The sequence below is a fragment of the Biomphalaria glabrata genome, chromosome 13 (assembly GCF_947242115.1).
Source record: "Biomphalaria glabrata chromosome 13, xgBioGlab47.1, whole genome shotgun sequence".
Lineage (NCBI taxonomy): Eukaryota > Metazoa > Mollusca > Gastropoda > Planorbidae > Biomphalaria > Biomphalaria glabrata.
In genome coordinates this window covers 33489750-33512186 of record NC_074723.1, presented here as the reverse complement: position 1 = coordinate 33512186, position 22437 = coordinate 33489750, and the positions used below count along the sequence as shown (strand labels likewise).

General features: G+C 35.8%; 1 protein-coding gene across 1 annotated transcript; it reads left to right on the top strand.

Moving 5' to 3' along the window:
* Positions 1-3748: 3748 nt before the first annotated feature.
* On the top strand, positions 3749-11971 carry LOC106077842 (techylectin-5A-like). Its single transcript, XM_056008906.1, has 5 exons — positions 3749-3901; positions 5391-5858; positions 7635-7714; positions 9398-9443; positions 11274-11971. The coding sequence occupies exons 1-5, from the start codon at positions 3844-3846 to the stop codon at positions 11903-11905; spliced, it is 1284 nt and encodes a 427-aa protein (XP_055864881.1). The 5' UTR covers positions 3749-3843; the 3' UTR covers positions 11906-11971.
* The last annotated feature ends 10466 nt before the right edge of the window (positions 11972-22437 follow it).

Genomic DNA, 22437 nt, shown 5'->3' with positions numbered 1-22437 from the left:
GGTTTTCAACTGCTCAAATCTATCAAGAAATTTATCTTTGATTTTTTTTAACTGTGCTGAAGTAATTCGTGTCAATAATAGCTCTGATTTTATTGCGATACTGCTTTAGACATTGAAAATGAAGTAACTTACCGCTCTGAATACCTTGTGCAAAAAGAATTAATTTTTCTTCAAAACAAACCAATTCTTCTACCAAAACATGGGATGGGTTTCCCTCTCCTTGCAGTTTTAGATTCAGCTCATTTAATTTCTCTGTTATATCAACCAAAAATAAAATGTTTGCAAGTATTTGTCGTTTTCTAATACATTGAGATTAATATCTTTTTCATTTAGAAATGTATTTATTTCCTTCAAGCACAAAGCAAAACGTCTCAACACATTACCTTTGGAAATCTATCGTACTTTATTGAAAAGAAGGAGCTCGGAATACTGAGTATCCATTTCTTTTAAGATTTCTTTAAACCGACGATGGTAGAGTGCTTTTGACAAGATGCTGTTAACAATCTTGATGACCAAATTCATTACCTTAACTTTTTTGGTTTGAACCGTTTTGGACACCAAGCGCTTCTTTGAGCATTATTCAGTGAAATGTAAGAATGTCATGGTTTATTTTGCTCCCACGAATCGTTGTTGCCCTTTTATTTTTTCATGTCATACTTCTGGCTCTATCAGTTGCTATTTAAATGATTTTATTTAAATCGATCTTATTGTTTTCAATGTATTTTTGTATGGCATTTACTATATCTTCTCTAGATTGGCACGAAAGCGGTAGCAATCCTTGAAGTTCTTCTTTTGGACCTTGGGAAGACTTATAGCTAACAAAATGGGCAACCTGTGCCGTGTCTTTTTGTAGCATGATAGAACAAAAGAAAGTTAAATATCTTCCTCCTGTAAATATGCTACATTTGAAAACATTTAAAATATTCTATCTTGTACTGTTTTAGCAGATAATGGAAAATCTTTGTTTTTTTTTAAAGATTTCTGGTTTGTTTTTGAAATCACTAAAAAGTATTATCTTCAGATGCACGTAGAAAGCAGTCTTTGACATTTTCACCATCTGTAAATGGTTTGCCTTTTTATCCAATTTCTAGTGGTGCCGCAAAGCTTGTCAGATTAGCATTTATTGTAGATTGCTTCTAAGTTTGAGAGGATAATCACTTCTAACTCATTTACTTAAAACTTACGTCAGAGTCAAAGCACGTGGTGAAGAGGCCAATTCATCTTGCGTCGAAAGCGAATTGAAACCTACATAGAAACATCCGACGATGGCGTCATTCGAGAACTTCTGACGGACTGACAATATTGACGACGCGTGTAATGGGGGAGGGGTGTGGTGAAGGGCGAGTACAAGTGGCTGAGAGATAGAATCGGTGCCTAACCCTCGTTAAACGATTAAAAACTATTTAAAAAATGTTTCGATAAAATAAATAATATTTGCATATGGAACTAAAGAGCCGCAGCTTCACACCCAAAGAGCCGCATGTGGCTCGCGAGCCGCAGGTTGCCGACCCCGGGTCTATAGGGCAGATGATGTAAAGTTCATCTGTTTTTGTGGCCTACGGTTAACGAGGGTGTCATGTATCCAGCACAACGACCAACCGCTCTTATTTCGTTCCCTTTAAAATAATAGTACAGGATTATAAAATTTATAATATTACTATTCGTTTTAAATTAGGTCTAACTTATAATGCATACTAATTAGCTTTTTCTCTTTAAAAAACTGCTTGCATAACTGATTTTAAAAATTAGATTTTTCGCTTTCAGAAAAAAAAAAAGTAGCCTTTGATTCAGAACTTTGAATGGTCTAAAATATTGTGATGTCGGATTTTCAATATCTTTTGTAGTTTACGAGATCTAAACGGGACGGACGGACAGACGGACAGACGGACAGACATTTCGCACAAAACTAATAGCGTCTTTTCCCCTTTCGGGGGCCGCTAAAAAAGGAGCATACTTAGAGCGCCTTAGTCCAATCTACTTTGAGGACATGTGAAAGTTAAACTCTCCTTATCCTTAGAAAACACTAATCAGTTAGATTCAGGGGCGGAACCAGAATTTTTAAATTGAGGGAAGGAGAGAATACCCTTATCGTAATTTTACTTTTTTTTATTATGAATATTTTACAATGTTAAACTCTAATATAATATTTTACTTCTGCTATACTTGATGATAAGGATTTGTATGGAAATTAAATATTATACGTTTGGAAATGACATAACAATAGCCTTCTTGTTTAAAGTCAAAAGCTTCAGAACTGCTGTATTCTATAGAAAGTAAAGCAATGAGATGAACTGAATTGTTTTCTTTTATGAGACATGGATGTTGGAAACGTGGTCGTGAGACTAAGTACCCTTGAACTTGGCATGGCTTGGCTACCTATGACCGAGGGCTACAAAAACAGTTGACCTTTACATCATCATAATGTTATCATCTACTTTTTGAAGGTCTGGAAGAGTTTCTTTGCTTTTTACTTTAGCAATCAATTAAGTATACAAACACACACCCAAAAAAAGCCTGACTCGGAAATTTCGCTTAAGGCCTCTCAAACTGCTTGGACACATCTCTTTATTATAAGCATTATAGTGTGTTTATTTTTCTAACAATACGAGTAAAAAAAAGAAATCGAATGATGACCACCATTTGATCTTCATGTTATGTTGGATCATCTTAAAATGTAAATATGCTGGACCTGATACACTCTAGTAGAGCAAAAAGAGTGGATACCTACTAGACCTGTTCTCGTAATCATTCTAATAAAAACGTTACTAGATAATATTATTATTTATGTTTGTTATAAGGAGTTGTTCTCAAAGCTTTTTATAAGTATTTATTTTTAATTATGTTAACTCAAAGAAGGAGCAGTGGCTGAGTGGTAATGCGCTTAACGTCTGAACTGGAATTTCCGGGCTCCAATCATGGTAAAGAATACACTTTTTAATTTCGGCATATGAGTCCATCTAGCTCTAATGGGTACCTGACATAAGTTTGGGTAAATTAAATGCGGATGGTCGTTGCACTGGCCACGTGCCACACTCTTTAACCGTGGGCCACATATACAGGTTATATTTTTATTTTTTTCATTATTTCTCTTATTTAACACAAGTTCTGAAAAGGGGAACTTTATGTCTACATTGGATTACAATCTTCAAATATAATATAAAAAGTAAAGTAAAGTAAAGTTCCCCTTTCAGACCGTGTGGTCTATAGGACAGATTTGTTTCTATGGCCTACGGTTTACGAGGGTGTCATGTGGCCAGCACAACGACCAACCGCCTTTACTTTTTCCCAACTAACGTTAGGTACCCACCACAGCTGGGTGGACTCAGAGGCGCCAGAAGATCCTGAAGTTAAAAATCTTGAAAGTCTTCACCAGGATTCGAACCCTGTACCCCGGTTCGGTAGCCAAGCATTTTACCCCTCAGCCACCGCGCCTCCAATATAATTTTAAGGAATGTAAATAAACAAAAAAACACTAAAAAAAAACATTTTTCGTTTTGATTCATTATTTAGCGAGTGGTTTGTGTTTCAACCACTTGAGAGCTCAGTAATTAGTTTTTTTTTATCTTTTCAGCGCTCAAAGTCGAGTTCATCCTTTCTCTGTCTATCTCTTTATCTCAACTCATTACGTTACAGACTATTCCATTTCTTGATTATTGTTCAAGTCACACTGTTCAAGGATGTCTCTCTGGTCACGCTGGTCCTATTAACTACCTGGACGTGATGTTGACTTAGAGATGTTGTTGTAACTTGAACTGATAAGAAAGTGCCCTGTAGTTTGTGCCACGAGTCCGTATATTGTCTATTTAAACAACTTTTGTCTTCATTGCTGTTAATGCAGTCAAAATGACTCTGCTTCAACATTTTCTTCTATTTGTTTCTTTATTTGTATTATCCTCTTCAGGTCAGTAAATATGTTTCTTCACGTTTGTGTAACATTTTTAAACTTATTCATTTTACATTGTAAATTTCATTGCACAGGTCTTAAAACGACCAAATTCTACATTACAGGCATTGTTTCTAAAGAGAAAATAATAAAGTCCTAAGTGTATCTATGTGACAATCTAGTCGTCAATGATATTAGAATTTAAAAACAAAAGACATTTTTTAAAAGTCTGGTAAATTTTGCAAATAGCAAGAGATTTCAATATTTGATTTTGATATAACGTGTAAAAATGAGGCCAGGCGTAAAATTATTTATAAAATTCTTAGAATAGAAGAATAGGTCAATATCTTATAGAACAGGGGTTCTCAACCTGTAAATCGCGACCCCTTTGGGGGTCGATTGACCATTTGCCAGGGGTCGCCTAAGTCTACCCTAAAATACTGTATTTGTGTATGGGGGGTGGGTCGCGGCAGAGTGGTAGATTGTAAAAAGGGTTCGCCGAGCTTAAAAGGTTGAGAACCGCTGTCATAGAACGATAGTTGCACATTATGACATGTAAACAACCTTTTTTTTTTATTTTTTAGTTATAATGACTTCGATATCTTTGTATAATTTAGGTTACAATAAATATGTGCCAAATCTCTCTCTCTCTCTTTCTCTCTCTCTCTCTCTCTCTCTCTCTTAGTAGAGCCATCGTTTGTCTAATACATGCCTAACAGCTGGCTGTGTCTGCTCTATTGAAGTTGTTAGTGAACGGATGCTGCAATGTGGGGGAGGGGCTATCTAGGGTTTGTGACCTTTGACCACTGGGTTGGTAATTTGCATACGGACGAAATGACTATGGATAAGAAGAATTTTTTTTGGACATTCCGATGGTCTAGAGCAGGGGTCTCAAACACGTGGCCCGAGGGCCACATGTGACCCGCGAAACAATTTTATGTGGCCCGCGGCCATGTCTGCGAATTAAAAAAAAAGATAAAATTTACAATGAGCATATATAAGCCGTGAAATGATTTACAACTGCAAAAATCAGTAAATTAGGTGTATGCACACTGCAAGCGAGGATTCTGTAAAGGCAAGCTTTGTTATCAGCGAGATGATAGCAAAGGCCTCACGACCATTCACTGAAGCCTGTTTTTTTAAAGAGGGTATGCTACAGGCGTGTGAAATTATCTGCCCTGAGAAGAAGAATTTCTTGGAAGGCATAAGTTTGTCTGCGAACACAGTGTCAAGCAGGATCGAATCCAGAGTCACAGGTATGAGCCTCGGTCGGCGCATTCTTTTATTTTCGTAACATTTTAATTCACTACTTTCTCTCTTAAAAACGTGGTCCCTCGTGCTGCTATTCATTTATGTCTAATATATGTATGTATAATATTTTTTATGAATAGTAAGACTTGTCTTCAAGTCTAAAGATTAATGAGGAATTTATGAGGAATGCATATTCCCGGGTGGCTTCGCAGCCCCAGTTACGACTTTTGATGAATACAATTTCACTTTTTTTCAGAACTTATCATTGATGTCCAACCAAACGTTCTATCAGCGGAGATAACTGCACAACTTGTGATCAACTGTTCTATAACCAACAACCAAGTTCAACATCTGGATGTTATCAGATCTCTAACTCTTTCTCGTTATAATGAAACTTTAAAAGAGTTTTTGGATCTTATAACTTTAGAAGCTAAAACTTTCAATCTCTCACAGCTAGTCCAACTACATCATGCACAAATCAGTTTTGGAAATCTGTATATTAGTTTAACTTTACACAATCCAACTCAGTTTGATGCCAAAGTTTACAGGTGTAAGGTTGAGGGAGATAAAACAAATGCAGCCAACTCATCTATAGTGGCTAAGAAAGAGGTAGAATATAGAACAAATATGACTGCTTTAATTGAAGAGATACGACGTTTAAAGATAGTCGAACAAAACGATCAATGTACCTTAGAGAACAAAGATCTAACAGCATCTCACCAAAGTAAGTCGATTTACATTTTAATTTTTGAAACAAGATATTTGTTTAGTCGGGGATTGGATAACTTATTATTATCATTATTATTCGTCCACTGACTTTTATCGTAACGGTGAGGTGACAGTTCGCGTAATCACACTACACCACTTTTTTTCCGGTCAACAGCTGTTCTTAGTAGAGAATTTAGTGGGAAAAACCTTGATGTTTTTTAAATGTTGTTCTGGTTATAGAGGTAGTTTGAATTCTATCATTATTATCATCATCTTTTCTTTGCGTTCCTCATGGAACATAGGATCTCAGTAAAAACAGGTTAGTCTCCTTGGTCTCTTGCTAGTTCTATACAGGATTTGCTCGACTTCTCATGCATGGCTTCATAAGTCTCTTTTATGGAGTTCTACACTCTCCTCGGTCTTTTGCTAGAACCATACAGGATTCGATCGACTTTCCACGCATGGCTTCATAAGTCCCTTATATGGACTTCTACACTCTCCTCGGTCTCTTGCTGTTCTTTACAGGATTCGCTCGAGTTTCCATGCATGGCTTCATAAGTCTCTTTTATGGAGTTCTACACTCGCTTCTGACTTTTATATGAAGGAGATATTTTTAGATTTAAAACGTAAATGTTGAATTTTTTTCATTCGATCATTTTTTGGTAGTGATTCTTAGCAGTGACTTTGAGTACATAACAGATTATTAATTGACAAAATATATAAAAAAAATCAAAGTTAGTTGCTTTGATAGTTTACTTAAGCAGTTTAAATTTAATACTTAGAAGTTTCTCTTATTTAGTGTCTTTTCTCGTAACGCAACGACTCTTGGATATTTCTGTGATGAATACCTGAAATGTTTAACATATATGGGCTCTTCAGTGTGTTTTACCAAACTTCAGTAGAGTTAGTAGGTCCATAGGTTCATATTTTAACCAAACTTCAGTAGAGTTAGTAGGTCCATAGGTTCATATTTTAACCAAACTTCAGTAGAGTTAGTAGGCCCATAGGTTCATATTTTAACCAAACTTCAGTAGAGTTAGTAGGTCCATAGGTTCATATTTTAACCAAACTTCAGTAGAGTTAGTAGGCCCATAGGTTCATATTTTAACCAAACTTCAGTAGAGTTAGTAGGCCCATAGGTTCATATTTTAACCAAACTTCAGTAGAGTTAGTAGGCCCATAGGTTCATATTTTAACCAAACTTCAGTAGAGTTAGTAGGCCCATAGGTTCATATTTTAACCAAACTTCAGTAGAGTTAGTAGGTCCATAGGTTCATATTTTAACCAAACTTCAGTAGAGTTAGTAGGCCCATAGGTTCATATTTTAACCAAACTTCAGTAGAGTTAGTAGGCCCATAGGTTCATATTTTAACCAAACTTCAGTAGAGTTAGTAGGCCCATAGGTTCATATTTTAACCAAACTTCAGTAGAGTTAGTAGGCCCATAGGTTCATATTTTAACCAAACTTCAGTAGAGTTAGTAGGCCCATAGGTTCATATTTTAACCAAACTTCAGTAGAGTTAGTAGGCCCATAGGTTCATATTTTAACCAAACTTCAGTAGAGTTAGTAGGTCCATAGGTTCATATTTTAACCTAGGCTTAGCTTTAGGGATATTTCTTTTTTTTTTCGAATTTTTTATTTTTTTTTTGAAAGAAAGAACTATACTCTAAAGTACTAAGTTATTTTTTTTTCGGTTAAATTAAGATTTAATTGTATGTTATAATAGCATAATTGCTTATAATCTTTGATTTTAATTATACATTTTAAATGAGAAACAAAATTCTTATTCAGGAACAAAACTCCATTTTGTGGGAAGCTCAAAAGTTATCAAAGAACTGATTGAGCCTCTAACCTTAACATGTTCACTTCAGGTAGAGCATAATATTTTTTAAAGATTAATTTAATTTTTGCATGAAAATTAAAAAGCATGACTTTATTTATTATATAGTATATAAAGCATAGGTTGTCTACCTAGTTTTGGTTTAAACACATCTACCACTATATAAAAAATTTATTCTTGAGGCCAGTAGCGGCTCTAGGGGGAATTTGTTCCATATACCTAGACTATTTTTTGGTTATGAACAATATCACAAGAAATCCACTAAAACTTTAACCCCTAAATAACTATTTTCAATTTTAATAATAATTTCAATAATTTTTAATAACCTTTAAAAGCCAACTGCATGTGAGGTCAAGACCTATGTTGGTGCAACGAGCTTTTGGTCTACGCAGGTTGCGATGCCACGTGTCAGTGTTAAAGCATCATATAACGATTGGTATAGACTGAACTAGTTAGTGTACTAAACTGGAATTTCGGCCATTCAGCATGCAGAAACTTTGGCGATGTCGTATTATTTTTTCCCAATAGGCTACTGTTTATATATATATATACATATCGGTTGGCCGAAGGAAAACCCTAGTTAAAAAAAAACAACATAAAAAACATTGGAATATTATTTTCATTATTTATTTTGAAAACTTGGGCGACAACTCTTCCTAGAAAAGCTGGATCTGCGAACGTGAAAGCAAAACTGTAGCTCCTGTCGCACATTTTTTTCTCAAAGAACCTCAATTTGGCTTCCGCATTCGGACCGCGCATCGGGAGAAAAGATACATAAAGATACAATATAGTATTATAATACATAATATTATTATTAGTGCAAAACGACAAGCCCGGAAATTTCCGTGACAGAATCCGTCTGTGAAGGTCTAAGCAACTATTTGGTTAAAGCAAGTGTTCTGGTTCTCATCCAACTTTAGCGTACTTAGAACAAAACTATTATTTTTCGTTTGCTTATTGTTTTGTGTACAATGTTTCTGAATTATTAGTTACGTTTATTAACCTTTAAAATGTGATATCCTTCATGCAGAACAATAACAATATAGCATGCTAGTAATGTATACATTCACACAAGTATAAAAATAAATAAGTTCCCCTTTCAGACGTTGTGATCTATGGGGCGGATGATGTAAAGATAGTCCCCTGTCTGTAGCTGACAGTTAACGAGGATGTCATGTGACCTGCACAACGACTAACCGACTTAATTTTTCCCCCAAATAATGTCAATTACAAATGAGGTCAAGACCCAATTGCTTGGTGGACTTAGAGGCGCCATATAGATAAAGTAAAAATCTCAGTGTTCACCAGGATTCGAACACGGTTCTGAGTCCAAGCACTTTATCACTCAGCCACTATGCCTACACAATATAATGTATTAGAAGTTAAAATACAAACATGTTATCACTTTCAGTCCAAAATTGATGTAAATTTTCAAAAACAATTATTCTTTATGTCTCTATTTAAATACATTGTTACATATATGTTATCTATTATGCGAGAGAGATTATTTCTGAATCATTATTAAACGTTATAAGTGGTTAGTATCGAGTTGCTCATAAATATAATGATAATAAAAGCACAGGTACTGTAAATACACTTTTGTAAACACATATTTGTTTTTCGTTAAATAAATAAACAATGTATTTTAATTCTAAAAATATTTCATAAAATAGTTAAAGAATATTTTTTTTTGTATTGAAATGTCTTTCCACAGGATCTGGATCGTAATTCAACAGTTCAATTTATGTACATTCTTCATGGTAATGTAACATATAACTATATATAATTTCACTATTTCACAACTGGTGACGAGTAGAAGACTCAGGGAATCATTTGAACTGATCCCAAACTATTGAAACCATCGGTAGCTGAAAATGCAGAGACATTACTCAACGAACGACAGATGAAAAGCTAAGTGAAATACAATGCAAAAGCAAGACTACCTAAAGATTATTCTGTCGGAGAGTTCGTCTAGGTCAAACATGGCAGAAAGCAGTTGTCATAAAAAACATTCACTTACATCATAAAGACAAACGGAAAAACATACAGAAGAAATCAACGCTTTTTGAATAAGAGTTTCGATGAAGACATCTTTGGGTACTATGATACCGATGGAGACAATGAACTGCAAACTGTTGGAACAAATGAAACAGACAGTTATAGACCAACGTCTAGAGAACTTGTTGTGCCAGTCAAGACAACCAGAAGTGGACGAATTGTTAAAGTTCCTAGTAGACAGGGCCGGCCTTAGGCCACTGCAGCCTATGCGGTCGCAGTGGGCCCCGCGCTTTCATAGGACACGCGCTAATTCTAAGTGTACACAATATTAAATTAAACCATTATAACGTGTATAAAATAACAGGGTTTTCGTAACCTCCTGATTTTCCAGGGCCTCCAGGAAATCTCATGAAAAGGCAAAATATACGATAAAGTCCTGAATTTTTTTTTGAATTTATTCAAATCTCCTGACGAAATTGACATTTTGGGGTGCCAATAAATAAAAAGTGGCATTTCGAGCTTTCATTTGATAAAAATGTATTGCAAAGACGAAAGTAGGCCTATTTTCTAATTCAAAAAAAATAATATTGACATTATGCTCATCCCTACCCAGACTAGGCCCCGCGCGATCAGTTTTGCATAGGGCCCCCAAATGGTAGATATCACTCTTAAGAACTTTAAAAGGAAGGGTGTGATAATAACTTCAAAAGGAAGGATGTGCTAATATTATATGATATTACGTTATTGTTTGTTGTTTATGTTTTGTGCGAAAGCAAAAGGATTAGATGGAAATAAAAAATAGAGTTTCCATTGGATTGAGGAAAGATGAATAGAGGGGTAATAACTCGAGTGTTAAGTTTAATTCTGAAATTATAGACGCCAAACCCGAATAATGGACTATTCTTGCATTATTAAGAATAACTTTTGGATCTGTTATACTCGATTCTGTAAATTTTGCTTCAAGGTTAATTAGTGTAGCCATAAAATACTCGCCATTTAGATCTATTATTAGTAAAGGTAACAAGATACCTGGAATTCGCTGTATATCATGCAGTTTTATTCGTGGCAACAAAGTTTAAAATGTAAAACTAACTTTAAAAAAAACTTTGATCTCTCTGGGAAAAAAATATTTTTAAAATGTCAACAAAGTCAACGTACTGATAGACCTAGATCTAGGTTTAGTCTTTGTGATAAATTTTTAATCCATAAATGTTGAAAAAAAAGACACCCGTTGACACTATTTGTCAATCAAATATATTAATTTATGTATTTACAAATAAATTTCGGACACCCATTTGGGGGCCCCGGGGGGATTTTAAACAAGTAGGTCTTAATGTTCTTCTTAAAAGTGGTGTAGCATATTGTCTGTCTGAGATCCATGGGGAGTGAGGTCATACAGACCTTATATATTGAAAGCGGCACTCCTATTGGGGTAGTCAAAGCACTTTAAAAAAAAAATATTTTTATACTTTGCCTTTTCATGTACATATTGTTAAAAGATTTTAACTGTATCATAAAATTTCTTTTTATTTACCTAATGTTAAATTATTTTTCTTTAAGTCTTCATGTTGTATTTTATTGTTTTTAAACAGTACCACCAGTATCTTGTCGCGAAATCATCAGCACCCACAACCGCGTAATTGTAAAGTTAATATCCGGGTTAAAGGTCATGTGTGAGACCAAGACAGACGGCGGTGGATGGATCATCTTTCAGAGGAGAATCAACGGAAGTGTAGATTTCTATAGAGGCTGGAAGGAGTATCGTGACGGCTTTGGAGATTACAACATTGGTGAATTTTATCTGGGAAATGAAAATATTTTTAGCTTAACTTCTACTGAACAATATGATTTAAGAATTGATTTAGAATTTAACAACACAAAATATTTTGCGCAATACGAAAACTTTAAAGTATTGAGTGAGACTGAGAAATATAAACTACAGATAAGAAACTATTCAGGAAATGCTGGAGATAGTTTATCACATCATAACAACTTGTTCTTTACGACTTTTGATACAGATAACGATTTAGACAGTCGCGATAACTGTGCAAGATCTAGTTCAGGTGCCTGGTGGTATACAGGTTGTCATTATTCTAATCTAAATGGTCGATGGGGAAGTACATCACATCAGGGAATGAACTGGTTTCATTTAACTAGAAACTCTAACAGTGTTTCTTTTACCGAGATGAAAATAAGAGAAAGAGAGCAAAACTATTTTCATTAAGAAGAGCGAAGCCTATCAACAAAGAAATAGTTAGATATTTAAAAAAAGAAACATCAAGATATTGATAGTGTTTTGAATGGCGCGTGATTCATTTGTTATTTTCTTACTATTTAAAAAGAAACAAAAAAATGTTTTTATCTTATGAAGATAGAAAGTCATACAATGCATATGGAGAAATAAATTGTAGCCTACTTTCTACTCTCTTAAGTGGATAATGATACAAAAGATTTGTTGATTCAATCTTTTAGGAATATTGTATTAATTTAAAACTTAAGCTTTTCTGTCTGAAAAAAACATATATCTAAATGTTAATTCGTACACATCACAGATAATAATACATTTTACTGGCAGTAAATGCTTAACAGTTTAATAAAAAAAAAGTATATATGTATATAATAAAATATATAAAGAGCAATAATATGATGATATAAAAAATACCACGAGACATAGTGCCTTCGTCACTAATCTTCTCACTCTAAGTCAAGACTTATTATTATTAACCCTTACCCTAATTTAATACAATACATGTATCATAGAGATATCAATCATATAATATTATCAATTATCAATAACTGCGATGCTTATTACAATTAAGGTGCAGAGTTTATAAAGTAAAATAGGACTGAGGATCAGCACATCTTTATAAATATTACAACATTTTTAAATAGAATGTTATTATTTATGTCGAATAAAATTCATTGCATGTTGAAGTTTATATTGTGTGTTTTTCTTTTATTGTGTATGACTTATAAAGTTTAATACAAAATTACTAGACTGTTAATTAAAATTAAATTCAATAGCCACAAAATTAATTGTTATATTAGGAAAAAAAGTATGCCTCAAAATGACAAAAGTACTCTAATTAATCAAGTAACAAAATGGAGACAGACCATAAACTGAGTAGTTTCTTCTTAGGGTTGTAGTCAGTGTCTCAGGTGGAACACATAAATACACTAAACGTCGTATAAGCCTAGTGCGTCAGAAATTTCACCCCTTTAACCATATTGGAAATCTAAAATTACTATCTTTAACTTCAATGTCAAGGCAACAAAAAACACTGAGAACATCTGAATCAACAAAACAAGTACAAACCTTCATCAAGAGATGTCTGAAAAATATTTTAAAAATACACTGGTAGACAAACTAGAAAACACCAGACTGTGGGAGATGGATAGACAGAGAAATTTAGAGGTGCAGATACTAGAAAGAATGTAGAGATAAACTGGTCACACCATTAGATAAAATACCAACAACAGAGCTAGACAGTGGAACCCCCTCGGCGCGAGACGATGAGAAAGACAAAAATTTACATGGCAACGCTGTGTACTAGATAAAAAGTCAGAAAAGAGCTGGGAAAACATTAACAAATAAAAAGAAATCATGGAAAGTGGCATGATTGTTTTTATTTTGAGACCCTATGTTCTATGAGGAACGCAATGGAAATAGTATGATGATGATAACTGCTTTGCAGAATGGAGTTGTGATATTGCATTTATACACAATACACAATTGACAATGAATACCCAATATAAACTTAAAGTAATCATATATTTTTATTAAGCTTTTAAAATCTGCCAGAAAATTAGATGAAATCTGTAAGATAAAACAAAGACTTGTGGTACACCAAAGCGTTTGTACATTTGCTCACTTGAAAAAAAAATATAGATAACTCTGTCTGGACCAAAGCTACTTCATATAAATTGAACTATCTCCCATTGTTTATATTTTGAAGATTCTAATTATTAAGTTTTTTTTAATGCCTGACAATACATTAAAATAAAAACATGAAAAAAAAAAAAATAAAAAAAATAATAAAAAGCTCATAGTAAGTGCAATAGTGTCAATTAGTTTCGACCAGTGGTACTTTAATTTATATTGACGGGTAAAAAAAAATAATTATTTTCGATTAGAAATATTTTTACCAATTGATTTGTTTATCTTTTTGCTTTCTCAATGCGCTAGGATACTCTCGTTTGTCCTGACTAGTTTGGAAATGGGGAGGGAAGAAGGTAAAATAATCATAATAATTTTATTTTCAAAGCTCTGTTATAAACAAAATGTAGGCACAAGGCATTGTGATAACATTACAAACAGACACATGAGAGTTAGCACGACAAACTTATCTAAACAAGTTTTTAAAAGTTAGGTATCAATGTACTTCTTCAAGCTAGTGTATTATATTGTCTGTCTAAGAGGAGGAGTGAGTTCCAAAATCTTTGGTCCATGCACTGAAAAAGCCCGCAGACCGTAGCTTTAGATTTTAGATGAAGAAACGTGGCACCACAATAAGCGGTGAACGCAGGGCTCTCAGAACATATGGAGTGTTCAGTTCGCTAAGGTACAAAGCCATTTCATTGTTATATACACTGATTAGAAAAGTATGGCAACCTTGTAGTAGATTTCATGGGAAGCCAATGATACGAGCGCAAGTAGCAGAATCTCGTCTTGTTTTTCGTGCGGCGTCGTTCTGATGTGAATACGTTGCAGCTTGGCTATTTTGTCATCAGGTACACCTGCTAGCACAGCGTTACAATAGTTAAGGCCGGAGAGTATAAATGTCACAGCTAGCTTTTTTGTTTACTCCGTTGTTTAATAAGGTCGGATCTGACCTAATCTGCTCATTAGAGCTGGGTAAACTCAGAGGCCCAGGAAGATACCGAAATTAAAAATACCAGTCTTTACCAAAATTCAAACCCCGGTCTCCGGTATGGAAGCCTGTCAATGCATGACATTACGAATATTAGAGACTGGTTGAATGGTGTAATACTGGGTTCTTACTTCCTGAAGTGCTCTAGACACGTGACGAGACAAACACTATACGACTGACTCAAGTCCGTTCAGCAGACAACATGAAGATTTTATTTACAACATAATTATAATATACTGCACTCCTTGTTAGTGTTACAAGTCAAGAAATAATAATCCTATCCGCATAACAGCGGTATCAAAAGTATCAATCACGTCCGCATCTCAGCGGGTAACAATAAGAACAATTACTACTAGTGACACTGGAGCTTCAACTATAGATATCCATTGAAATACGAATAATACCTTAATATCCAATAAGCACATTATGAAATCAACTCTCAAATATTATCAATCGACCATGACTAGTCCTTCGACTTTCATGCTATATGCATACATATACAAGTGTCCGGGAAGAAACGTCCAACCTTCCTGGACCGGGAGCAAGACCTTACTGACTTGACTTGACTGAAATCAAAGTCAACTTTCATTCTACTTCCTGTTTTCTACATCAGGAATTCCACGTGTCTTTTAAACTATTAACATGACGTGAACTTTAGATCATGCAATGTCAACTAAGACTGTGACATTACGCCCTTTCCCTCAAAAAAAGATTTTGAAAAAATCTTTTAAAATTTAAGTAATAATACTATTATATGTATAGTCACATCTTTTGAGAGAAAAAATAATATATACAGATGTACAATGTGCTCTACAATTTCTTGCACATGTCTTATCATGCTATCAAAAAATTTGATGAGACTAATATATGGTCTCATTTGACCTTACAATATTTGAAAAAATATTTGTCTGTGTAGACAATACTCATAGTTGTCAACATTATTTGAAAAAGAAAGTTGTCTTGTTTTTGTTTTTTTTTTACACAAAATTTCAAAGTAAATTCAATAGAGTGAAAGCAGCAGTGAAAAATGCTCGTATACTAATATACTTAGTTTATCCAATCAGGTTACATAATCAAATGAAAAATATTGACAATGGTTACATGGTCAAATGAAAAAAATATTGACAATGTTCTTTAAAATAAATCAATGCAAGTGAAATATCTCTATAATAATGAACTCAAAGTCAACTTTCATTCTACTTCCTGTTTTCTACATCAGGAATTCCACGTGTCTTTTAAACTATTAACATGACGTGAACTTTAGATCATGCAATGTCAACTAAGACTGTGACAAAGCCAAGCGATTTACCGCTCAGCCACCGCGCCTCCAATGGTGATTGTACTCGATAAGAATTCCATGGTTTTGTCACTGTTGTTTAGAGAGAAGCACTGCCTGTGACCAACTTTATTGTCAGCGAATACATTATGTACATTTTTTACATGGACAAACTACTCGGGCAAGGATACGATGACTGTCACGTGATGGGTATTATTTATAACTGTTTTTAGACAAAGATTCGTGAAAAATATCCTAAAGCAGACATTGGACTTTGTCCGTTGCAAGTATTGTAAATCGATTAATTCCCTTAGTAGCTAGATTTTGTATGTTTTTTTTTAATGTGAAAAATCAAAGAAAACATTTATTTAAATCTATCAACTACTAAACAATTTGTGTTTTTCGAAAGAAAAACTCTATTTTTAAGATAGATATTTTACAATGCTAGACTCAAAAATAATTATAATTCCCTTGTTGATTCTTGATTTAAATTAGGGGTCTCAAACTCATATAAGCACGTGGGCCACATTGGAAAGTAACAACCATTCAGCGGGCCACACCACGAAAAGAGAATGTTCTTTTCATTAAATTTTACGAACACTACTGTCACTGCAGTTCAATGCTAAAATAAAGTTTTTGTATAAGTATTAATTACATTTATTGTATTTTATACATGCACAGGCAGTTTAGTTTACTAAAATAAGTTGACGTTGCCTCTGTCACTGATAAAAAAAGCAGAAACTGTAGTTCCCCCCCCCCCAAAAAAAAAAAAAAAATATAATTACTAGGCCTACTGCAGATGGCTCGTCACTCATGTTTCTGTCCACTCAGCTGAGAGCGTTTGGCAGAGACCAGACCATCGACGTTAGGCCTGAAGTCGCGTGTAGTAGCAAGCCGCAAAGTTGCTCTCAGATGCAGATGCTATCTTGATCGTAATGCTGTTTTGTTGATCTTCATTCTGGAGAAAAACTGTTCGCAAACGTACATACCCCCAAACATCGCTAGAATTCTAGCAGCTACAAAATAAGTTTGGAAACTGGTAGAAATCTGGAACGCCAACATCAGCGTATTTTGCTTCAGAACAATGTCACACTGCAGGTCCAGTAGTTCAATCTGGACTTCCAGTGGAACGTTTTTCACGTCAACAGCGAACGGAGTGGTAACAAGAAAAAACTGTGGTTCGAGAGCAGTGAATTGCTGAAAGCGTTGTTTTCAATCTTCCAGTAGTCTGAAGAGGATGTCTACGTAGTCTTTCAGGCGCTGTAGTTCAACAGCTCTGTAGAAAAGAGAAATAAGCCAGGTTTCCATCTGCCAGCTGAGTGGCCCACAAAGTCAGCTTGCATCTGAATGAATCAAATATCACGGTAATCATCTGCTTTGTGCCCTGTATTTGTGAATTGATTGCATTGAGATGTTGCGTGATGTCAGTAAGAAAAGAAGATCCGACAAAAACATTAGGTCACTGAGCTGAGGTATGTCTCTGTCTTTCATTGCCATGAGCAATGCTATTTCCCGTCTCAGTTCAAAAAATCTCTGCAGCACTTTTCCACGACTCAACCAACTTCCGTATGATACACCAACTCTTCGTATTCCGTTTCTAAATCAGATGGACATGACACAAACTGTCTGTGGTTGAGACCCCGTGCACGTATGAAGTTCGCCGTCTTTACGACAACATCCATCACGTTCTTCATTTGTAGACTTTTGCCACAGAGTGCTTCTTGGTGAAGAATGCAATGTATGGCTGCAAAAGGTCCCGCCAAGCTGAGCTGATTCCGTTTCTCTACCATTAATCCAAAACACCAACATTCTCTGAACACATTGCTGGTGCACTATCCGTAGCTACTGCAACAAGTTTTTCCCACGGTAGCCCATACACCTGTCAATACAAGCTTCCAGTTCTTGAAACATGTCGCGTCCAGTCGTCGTTCCTTTCATAGGTAGTAAGTCCAATAGCTCTTCAACAATGTTCAAGTTTTCGTCGACCCCGCGAATGAATACGGCACAGTATGCGGTGTCTGTTACATCAGTAGACTCGTCCAGTGCAATGGAATATGCTACAAAATCTTTTGCAGCGGCACTCAGTTACTGTTGAACATTTGTCACTGACTCGGTGATCCTGCTTGCAACTGTGTTAGCAGACAAACTTATGCCTTCCAAGGGCTTCTTTTTCTTGGGGCAGATAATTTCAAACGCCTGTAGCATACACTCTTTTACAAACTGGCCTTCAGTGAATGGTCGTGATGCCTTTGCTATCATCTCGCTAACAACAAAGCTTGCTTTCACAGAAACTTGACACATGTACCCCATCCCTCCCCATCTCCCTTTCTTTCTCCTGTTTCGCTAGCCGCGTGGCCTGATTAGCCACGCGGCCAAACGGTCGGAGCAGTGATATAATGGATGCTGGATTCTAGCCGCTATCGGCCAGCGTTAAGAATCAGGCTACCGTTCACCCAGCTGAAAGCCTAAGAGGTCGGTGTGCGACAGTGACACCCCATTTACTGATTTGTGCAGTTGTAAATCATTTTACGGCTTATATGTTTTAAATTCGCGGACGTGGTCGCGGGCCACACAAAATAGTTTCGCGGGCCACATGTGGCCCGCGGGTCACGTGTTTGAGACCCCTGATTTAAATCCTTATTGTTTGAAGACAAAGGCTTTTGAACTGCTGCATTCTATACAAAAGTAAAGCTATAGGATTAACTGAAGTTGTTTTATTTTCAAAATATGAATGTGGGAAGCTTGAACGTGGCTTGGCTACCTATCAAGGGGGCTGGAGGTTCGACACCCAAATCTTGCAGAGTTGTCTTTTCGGAGCGACTAAAGACAGAATGGAAAAAAAAATTCCTCCCCCTAAACTGGTCCACAAGTGAGATTGAACCATAGCGTTTTGAGCTAAAAGTACGAAAGTAGAACCATAAAAAATATAATAATTATTATTATGTCAATAACAAACCAGTATTCATTCTCTGTCAGAGTCAAGTTTTATTATTATTATTATGTTAGAAATGAACGAGTAGTCATTCTCTGGCGCTGCCAGGGTCGAGTTTCGCTAAAGAGAAAAAAAAATTCATCGTAGTCCCTTTAACAGTTTCCACTGAGAAATTTTCTGGTGATGTGGAAGGTCTGCAGCAGTACCGCCCTCTGACAGGCAACGAAGATGTTCCTAGGAATGTGAAGGGCCTTAAAGGTGTCTGTGAGGTCAGTTGTTATAATCCCCTCGGTTGATATAACAATGGGGTATATTGTTATTTTGGACAATTTCCATAGACGCTTAATCTCCAAGCCTAGGTTCCCATATTTTCTTTGTTTTTCTATCTCAGTTTTTCTTAAATTATGAAACAGTGGTACGGCGATATCGATAATGGTAGCGGTTTTTTCTTTTTTATCGATGAACAGCAGATCCGGGCGATTGAAATCTACCGTTTTGTCGGTCAGAATAGGCCTATCCAAGTACAGCAGATGTTCAATAGACTCGAGAACCTCTTGCGGAGAGTATTTATAATAAGGGGGAGTGTCCTTACCGATCAATTTGTACGTCAAAGCCAGGTGTTGGTGTATTAACTTTGCAACTTGGTTATGGCGACCTAGGTAGGCTGATTCTGATAGGGCTGGACCTCCTGCCATAATGTGTTCAATCGACTCGCCCACATTTCCACATTTTCGGCATTTGTCGACAACATTGAGTTTCAGGATATGCTTCTCGTAATTTTTTGTCCTGATTACTCTGTCCTGTATTGCTGTAACAAAGCCTTCTGTTTCAGGGTAGAGATGACCTGCTTTGAGCCATGTTAAGGAAGCAGCCTTGTCGATGTTGTCCCCATGTAATGAAGCCGGAAATTTTACGTGGAGTGTTTTTTCTTCCCATTGGCGAATCTCATGCCCTACGTCGTCCAAACCGATATTGACATCAGCATTGTGTAGGTTCAGAGGGGTTGCGTCGGAGTTGTATTTCCGTAGGAAGGAAACTAATTTGTTGCTGGAGGCGAGCAGTTTTGATCGTATTTTTAAAACTTGCATTTTACACAATTAGAAGATGTTCTTCAATCCACGACCCCCATCCTTTCTGGGAAGGTATAACCTTATGGTGGAGGATTGGGGTGTAGGCATCGAAACTTGGTTAGTAATTTTCTAGTGAGTCTGTCAATGTCATGTAGGTCGGTGTCAGTCCATTTGATCACACCGAACGTGTAAAGGAGCACAGGGACGGCCCAGCTGTTTATTGCAGTGATGAGATTACTGCCAGACATATTTGCCAAGAAAGTCCTCTTTTAATTTCCTATGGTTTATCTTGGCATTCTGGTTTATTCCAAGATATTTATAAATAGAGGCGGAGTTCAATTCATCGATGCCTTTAAATTCAATGTTGGTGTTCGTTGCCTTGCCTTTTTAATGCTTATGATGCCACACTTATCCAGGCCAAAAGACATACAGATATCGTCACTAAAGCATTTTACCGTTTTGATTAAGGTGTGTAATTTTTGCTCGGTTTCTGCATATAGCTTTAGATCATCCATGTATAGTAAATGGGACACACATTTTGTACATTTAGTGTCAACCCTAAAACCGTTTGTAGAGTCTTGGAGTAATGTAGATAGAGGATTAATCGCTAGGCAGAACCAGAGTGGAGATAGTGAGTCACCCTGGTATATACCTCTTCTTATGTGCACAGAACCTAGTTTATCACGATTAAGGTGCAGGTTTATCTTCCAATTATTCATACAGACTTTCAATAGTTGTTTTATTCTTGGGTTGATTCTATGAATATCCAGGGTTTTTAATAGCCAAGCATGCGGAACTGAATCGAAAGCTTTTTTGTAGTCGATGTAACACATGTGTAAATTTCTCCTTCTTCTATTAGCTTGATGCAATATAATACCATCTATAGTTCTTGCTAAAACAAAGATTACTGCGAACTTACCTAAATTTGTTCTGTACAACATAAAATAAAAGTGAAAAGGTCTTAAGTGTTAGTGTTCCCATTAACAGCCTAGTTAAATTCATTACATCGTTACTCAAGATGACTTTTCTACGGCGGCCATCCATAAAAACAATTATGAGATGGTTTCACCGTTGATCTCGACTTCAGATCTCGCATCTCGCCTCTTGTAAAATCAAAGGCAGAAATTAAGATGGAATCTGTAAAATGAGAAAAAAAAATGCATGACACACTAAAGCATTTTACAATTGCTTACATAAAAAAAGAAAAATATAGCTAACTCTGTCTGTGCTATAACCACCTCCAATTAACTGAGCTATCTCCCTTTGACTAAATTATAAATATTCTTATTAAAATGTATCTGTTACATAAGGAGCATTCTCAAAGCGCCTTAGTTTGATTTCATTTGTGGACAAGCGTTACTCAAGATGGCATTTTAACAGCGGACATCCATAAAAGCAATTATGAGATGGTCTCACCGTGGGTCTCGACTTCAGATATCGCCTCTAGCCAAAGAGTTTTATTAGATGAAGCCATAAAATGGTAAAAACAAACAAACTAGTCGTTAACTTTCATACAGAGGTTTTTTTTTTCTTCACCTCTCTCTCTCTTCCTCTCTCTCTTCCTTTCTCTCTTCCTCTCTCTCTCTTCCTCTCTCTCTTCCTCTCTCTCTCTCTTTCTTCCTCTCTCTCTGTCTTCCTCTCTCTCTTCCTCTCTCTCTTCATCTCTCTTTCGTTTCCTCTTTCACTCTCTTTTCCTCCCTCTCTCTCTCTTTTCCTCTCTCTCTCTTTTCCTCTCTCCCTCTCTCTTCCTCTTTTCCTATCTTACTCTCCTTTTCTCTCTTCATCTCTATCTCTCAATCTTTTCATTTCTCTCTTTCTCTCTATTCCTCTCTTTCTTTTCCTCTTTCTCTCTCTTTTCCTCTCTCTCTTTTTCTCTCTTTTCCTCTCTCTCTTCTCCTCTTTCTCTCTCTCTTCCTCTTTCTTTTTTTCTTTCTCTTTTTCTCTCTCTCTCTTTTCCTCTCTCTCTAATTTCTTCTCTATCTATTCCTCTCTCTCTTCCTCTCTCTTAATTCTTTCCACTCTATCTCTCTTCCTCTCTCTCTCTTCTTTTCTCTCTATTTTCTTTTCTCTCTCTCCCTCTCTCTATCTTATCCTCTCTCTCTTCCTCTCTCTCTCTCTTTTTATCTCTCTCTTCCTCTCTCTCTTCTCCTCTATCTCTCTCTCTCTCTTTTCCTATCTCCCTCTCTCTTTCTCTCTTCCACTATCTAAAGTATAGAAGAGCTTCAATCGGCCTAGAGTTGTGAAGAGAACTATCCACAACTCTAATGACGTTCACTGTGACCTTGCATTATGATTAGGCCATAAGACCAGTGACTTCTGCTGTACTGGCAAGTTAGTCCAGTGGTATTCAGTGGTCCCAAATTACACTACCTAGGCTATTAATTAGAACCTCTAGATATATAACTTACTGAGACAAACAAGTCATACAAGTAATAACAATGTGATTTCAGTTACAACTAATACAGAGTTTATTTAGTAACAAAAAAGAAAATAATCATTTAAAGTCAACGAACATAAAGGCCAACAAAAGAAAGTCAAATAATGAAAAAAAAAACATGAAAATTGTAGTACAGGTTAAGTTCAAAATAATTAAAGAACAGCCATCAC